The sequence below is a fragment of the Nematolebias whitei genome, unplaced genomic scaffold (genome assembly GCF_014905685.2).
Source record: "Nematolebias whitei isolate Nwh7 unplaced genomic scaffold, NemWhi1 Nwh_scaf_1216, whole genome shotgun sequence".
NCBI lineage: Eukaryota > Metazoa > Chordata > Actinopteri > Cyprinodontiformes > Rivulidae > Nematolebias > Nematolebias whitei.
The window spans coordinates 2,016-8,410 of NW_023619761.1; the positions used below are offsets into that span (position 1 = coordinate 2,016).

At 47.2% G+C, this 6,395-nt stretch overlaps 1 protein-coding gene across 1 annotated transcript; it reads left to right on the forward strand.

Annotated features, from left to right (window-relative positions):
- Positions 1–1,839: 1,839 nt before the first annotated feature.
- Positions 1,840–4,442, forward strand: ankrd16 (ankyrin repeat domain 16; the record flags this gene model as incomplete). The annotated part of the gene is made up of 4 exons (XM_037697064.1): positions 1,840–2,060; positions 3,447–3,489; positions 4,095–4,203; positions 4,281–4,442. Coding segments are annotated over 4 exons (535 nt in total), but the record flags the coding sequence as incomplete, so codon positions are not given.
- Positions 4,443–6,395: the final 1,953 nt, after the last annotated feature.

The following is a 6,395-nucleotide window of genomic DNA, read 5'->3' on the forward strand; positions in this document are numbered from 1 at the left end:
ATTGAAATGAAGAGGGTGGAGGTGCATGGTGAGGGATGGTGAGAAATATAACTGTGAGAGCAAATGCTCCCACAGGGAGTCAGCTCCCCCACTGACCCAACAGCTCCCCGCCAGTTCCCCAAGGTCCACCCAGGGATTGAGGCCAAGACACCTCTCCATCTGGACCGACCGCCAGGCCCGCTGAGCTCCAGACCAGAGAGGGACAGTGCCCCGAGGGCCGCCAGAAGCAGTACCAGTGGCCCACACACCCGAGGGCCGCCAAGACCCCCACAAACCGCAGTCAGCCCGCCACCGGATGAAGCCAAACCCAACCAGGACGACCCGGCCAAGAGCGCCCGCCCAACCGCTGACAGAGCCAGGAAGCACCGGGAGTGAGCCCCCACCACAGGAAAGGGGCCAGCCAGTCGGCCATGCACAGTCCCGGGCCGCCCCCAAGGACATCCACCCAGTCCCCACCCCAGAAGAAATACTACACCCACCCCTCATTCGGACATCTCTCAAAACACATAGCACACTAGACACCTAGGCTGGGTCAAACTACCCCCTCTTAGGTCACGCCCCCAAAAACCCAATCACCCAGCCCATGAACCCACAACCTACCAGCGAGCCGAAGGCCCCTGCCCAGAACCGGGCACCAGAGCGCAAGCCGGCCCAGAGCCCGGCAACCCGCCCGCCAGAGCCCAAGATCCCCGGTCCCCACAGGCCCAAGCCCGGGGGCGACAAGCCCCCAGAACCCCAAGCCCCCGCGCCCACCCCGAACTCACCCCAGCACAATCCAAAATCAATCCAAACAATCCAAAATCATGTTTTTGGATTGTTAAAAGCACCTAAGCTACGAGCTAAGCTAACAGGCAGACCTCGTGAAAAAACCTCCGTCTTGTCAAAGCTCCAAAATTCACGGTTGAAACCCGTGCCTTTGTGTAAAAAGTTTTTCCTCTGCAAAAAGAAGCTGAGAACTTGTTTACTGATTTTTGTGAAAAATGCTATGCTAAAGAGCAGGCATCCGCCATTTTGAAAACCGAAGAGAGACGGCCCATGTCACGTCAAGGGGCTTCCCTCCCATTTTTCTTAAAGAGACGCACTGCTCAACTATCCATCCTTTGGTTCAGACTGTCTTATACTGCCATCCGGTGGTCGAGAAAAGGTACTACATGCAAAACAAATTAAACATCTTAAATTTGACAATAATTACAGATTTTTGTCAAATTTCAATCAATATTATCATTTATCACAATAATTTCTGAGACAATTAATCACACAGCAACATTTGGTTATCGTGACAGGCCTAGGTGGCACCTCGCAGTCGTTGAGTCAACTCGTCTTTAGACCAAGGGATGCTAGAGTCAAATGTGAGGACATCTGTCCAACAGATGAAGCTTGGACCATACCCGGTCATGATGCAACAGAACATTGATCCCAAACACAGCAGCTGGTCTACAGCAGAACGGCTCAGAAGGAAAATAATCGATGTGCTGCAGCGGTCCAAAGACCATAACCTCCACCTGATCAGAATTCGTCAGAGAGTTGAGCAGAAAGACACGTCCTCCAACATCAATGAACTGAAGCAACGTCAGAAAGAAAAGTGGGCAGAATTCCTCCACAATCATGTGACAAACTGATGAAGTCCTACAGACAAGTCCTGCTGTGAGTTAATGCGACTGAAGGAAGTTCATTAAAAGCTGCTGGGTACCGTTTTTCACACACTGCTTTGACATTTAGTGTGAACAAATAATGACTCGGTGGACTCTGTCGTGGGTTTTTGTACATCAGGTTTGATTAGAACAACTTCAGAACCTGGTAAAGACTGGAGCACAATGTGAATTCTGTCTCCTCTCGTAGGACTCCTCTGATGATGGCATGCACTCGGAGGAACCTCGGTGTGATTCAGGAGCTGCTGGACCACGGTGCCAACCCCACCCTGAGAAACAAAGATGGCTGGAACTGCTTCCACATCGCCTGCAGGGAGGGAGACCCTCTGATAGTAGAGCACCTGCTTCTTGCTTCACCAGGCCTGTGGAGGACTGAGAGCAGGACGGGCAGGACACCGCTGCACACCGCAGGTGAAGCAGCCTCAAACAGGCGGCTCGAATGCATTCACAGCTGAATGCTAAAGCTATCAGTTAGCTAAGGCTAACTGGAAAAAACAAACACTGAACGTTAAATGACCACTGAAATCTAGTGAAAAGGCTGAAATTGACTATCTGAGTGGCTGAACTGTCAAATATTAGTGAAATAATGTGAATTAAGTAAAGTAAACAGTCGTTCTAGTAATATAAGAGGAATTATTTAAAGAGATGAAGCTTTGGACAAAAGTTAAAAAGACAACTTTTAGTTTGAAGTATCAGAACTGAAACATAATGATGGCCATTGACGAATGAATTGTAAATTTAAAAGCAATTAGAGTCACACGGAGCTGACACAAATGTCTAAATGTTGAGATATAATTTGTAAATACTTTGAAATCTCTTTGACTCCTTCAAAAACGTCCTCTGAAATCTGCTTCTGCTACTTTCTGTCTTTCTGTCTTCTTACGCTGCTTTTAGTTTTGAGCTACCACTCTGTTATTTTTAGCTTAGCTTTTGCTACTTTTAGCCACTGTTTTACTACTTTTAGCTTTTAGATAGCCTTTTATGATATTTGGCTACTATTTTTCTTCTTTTAGCCTTTAGCCAGCTTTTTGCTACTTTTAGATTCTGGCTAGTCTCCTGGCCCTTTTAGCTAGCCTATTGCTTCTTCTAACTTTTAGCTACCTTCTTGTTACATATAGCTTTTATCTGGCCTTTTGCTACTTTTAGCTTTTAGCTACCGTTTGGGTATTTTTAGCTAGACTTTTGCTACAACTGAATATGTTTTGGAGTTAGCCCAACCCAAGATGGCCACCACAAAGAACTGAAAAGTATATCTCAGCCATTTTTATAGCTGATGAGCTGCAATTTGGTGTGTTAGTAGCTGAGATTCATCTCCAACTTATACTCTGAGCACTAGCTGATTGTACAAGATCCGTGTTTAAAACGTGGCCATTAACCATTGGAAACAACTTTCAGTCTGTTAGTCTGTTAGTTTTAGCTTTTAGATAGGCTTTTACCTTTGACTATCGTTCTTTTAGCTACCATTTGGGTATTGTTAGCTAAGCTTTTGGGACAGTTTTAGCTTTTAGATAGGCTTTATTACCTTTGACTATTGTTCTTTTAGCTTTTAGCTACCATTTGGGTATTGTTAGCCAAGCTTATGCTATAGTTTTAGCTTTTAGATAGGCTTTATTACCTTTGACTACCATTCTTTTAGCTTTTAGTCAGTGTTAAGGTTATTTCAGGTTCTAGTTAGGTGTTTTGCTCCTTTTAGCGATTGTCCTGCTTCTTGTAGCTTGTACAGGAGGTTTGAGCAGCTTTCAGCTCAGCGTTCGCCCCGTATGTTCTCAGGAAACATGTTTTCTGCTCTTCCTGCAGCGATGCACGGCTGTGAGGAGGTTGTCAGGATCTTGTTGGAGAGGTATGTTGAAACACTGTTTGGGAAAACAATTGTCAAAACAAGTTGTATCTTGAGTCAAATTTAAAAGTTTTCCAGCTGCTCTACTGTGCAAAAGTTTTAATCACACCCCTCTTAATCACCCGCTGCCAAAGGGCGAATGCAGACGATGCTCTTGCACATGTCCGTGTGTTCCCATAACATCTCATGAACCACTTGATGGATTTTAATGAAACCTTAAGAAAGAAATCACTGCATGTACATCTGCAACTGATTACCATTTAAAGATGGCTGACACAGCTAATTGACATAAAATTAGCTGTAACTCCGCCAGTTTTCTGAATCCTAAAATTCAGTGTGGTTGTAGCTTAAAGACGTTCTCAGCTCATGCTCTGAGTAGGATATTTCACATGAAATGATGCCCAACATGCTCAAGTTTTGACCAAACTGACTACAACTTCTGCATTTCTCAACACAAGACGATCCTGGTCAGAAAGTCTGGCATTAAAAGCAGCGGGTGAAGTGTTTCCCGTCAAGAAATGCTAGCTCTTTATTTGATAGTCACTGAATGTGTTTTGTGAGACTTTGAGACAGAATCCAGTTCAGTGAGTTTTGCTGTTCTCTTCCAGATGTGCCTACAGTCCTGACAGTGGTGACAGCTGTGGAGTGACTCCTTTCATGGATGCTGTTAGGAATGGACACCTGTCTGTGGCCCAGCTGCTTTTAGACAAGCACCAGGTTGGACAAACACTTTCACTACAGTCGTGTTTCTGTGATCCCTTCATTCATGTTTCCACTCGATTTGCTTCTGCTAGGCATCTCCTGTGGCATCTGACAGACTCGGGGCTCAGCCCGTGCACCAGGTGGCCGTCACCGGCCAGGAGGAGGCTTTGAGGTTTTTGGTTCAGCACCTAGGTGTGGATGTGAACCAGAAGGCCACTGAGAACCAGCTCACTGCCCTGCATTATGCAGCCAAGGTTAGATCGGTGCTTTCCAACCAGAGACATAAAAGCAAAGCGGTAATGGGTTTCCTCATGTCCATGTGAGCGTATGTGCGTGCGCAGATGTCCGTTCATCTGTACCATCAACAAAAGTATAACTAAACTCATTTTAATGAAACATTTAAAAACAATTATTAAGCTGACATCAATAACTAAATAACTTCTGGCGTCAACCCAATTAAAGCCAAATGATTTTAGAAAACACAAAAACAACTAAAGCTCGGTCATTTTTTTAACTAAAATTTAGTGTGGAATTAGATAAGAGCCAGCCCCAACACAAATTTCAAGCACTAACAGATACTACAAGACATCTTATGTGCACAACGTAATTCACATGATTTAAACGAAAGAGCTCGTTTTAACACTCTGATATGAAAAACGGTGAGGATATGCATTTCTGTACAAAATATTAGGCTTTTACTGTTATAACAGTATGATAATTATTTGATTCAGTCATAACATGTTCTGTACAGATCTAAACACGTCTAAACATGTCTCACTTGTAAATGAGTCTTCGAGGCTCAATGTGATTTATCTGTCTAAATAAAGGTTGAATGAATGAATGTACGACCACCACCATCTGTCATTCTGGTGGAGAAAGAAACTTCCATCCATCCATCCATTTTCTTCTGCTTATCCGGGGTCGGGTCGCGGGGGTAGCAGCCTAAGTAGGGAGGCCCAGACTTCCCTCTCCCCAGCCACTTGGGCCAGCTCTTCCGGGGGAATCCCGAGGCATTCCCAGGCCAGCCGAGAAACATAGTCCCTCCAGCGTGTCCTGGGTCTTCCTCTGGGCCTCCTTCCGGTGGGACGTGTCCGGAACACCTCACCAGGGAGGCGTCCAGAAGGCATCCTAAACAGATGCCCAAGCCACCTCAACTGGCTCCTCTCGACGTGGAGAAGCAGCGGCTCTACTCTGAGTCCCTTCCGGATGATCGAGCTTCTCACCCTGTCTCTAAGGGAGAGCCCAGACACCCTGCGGAGAAAACTCATTTCGGCCGCTTGTATCCGAGATCTCATTCTTTCGGTCACAACCCAAAGCTCGTGGCCATAGATGAGGGTAGGACCTCCTCCCTGACCCGGAGAGGGCACTCTACCCTTTTCCGGCTCAAGACCATGGCCTCGGATTTGGAGGAACTGATCTTCATCCCGGCCGCGTCGCATTCGGCTGCGAACCGCTCCAGCGAAAGCTGTAGATCACGATCTGATGAAGCCAATAAGACCACATCATCTGCAAAAAGCAGAGACGCAATCCTAAGGCCACCAAAACAGATCCCCTCAGCACCTTGGCTGCGCCTAGAAATTCTGTCCATAAAAGTTATGAACAGAATCGGTGACAAAGGGCAACCTTGGCGGAGTCCAACTCTCACCGGGAACAAGCCCGACTTACTGCCGGCGATGCGGACCAGGCTCTGACACCGGTCATACAGGGACCTAACAGCCCGTATCAAAGGGCCCGGTACCCCATACTCCCAGAGTACCCCCCACAGGGTCCCCCGAGGGACGTGGTCGAACGCCTTCTCCAAGTCCACAAAGCACATGTAGACTGGTTGGGCAAACTCCAACGCACCCTCCAGGACCCTGCTGAGAGTGTAGAGTTGGTCCAGTGTTCCACGGCCAGGACAAAAACCGCACTGCTCCTCCTGAATCTGAGGTTCGACTATCCGACGGACCCTCCTCTCCAGAACCCCCGAGTAGACCTTACCAGGGAGGCTTAAGAGCGTGATTCCCCTGTAGTTGGAACACAATCTACAGTCCCCCTTTTTGAATAGGGGGACCACCACCCCGGTCTGCCAATCCAGGGGAACTTCCCCCGATGTCCACGCAATATTGCAGAGTCGCGTAAGCCAACACAACCCTTCAACATCCAGAGCCTTAAGGAACTCTGGGCGAATCTCATCCACCCCTGGGGCCCTGCCACCGAGGAGCTTT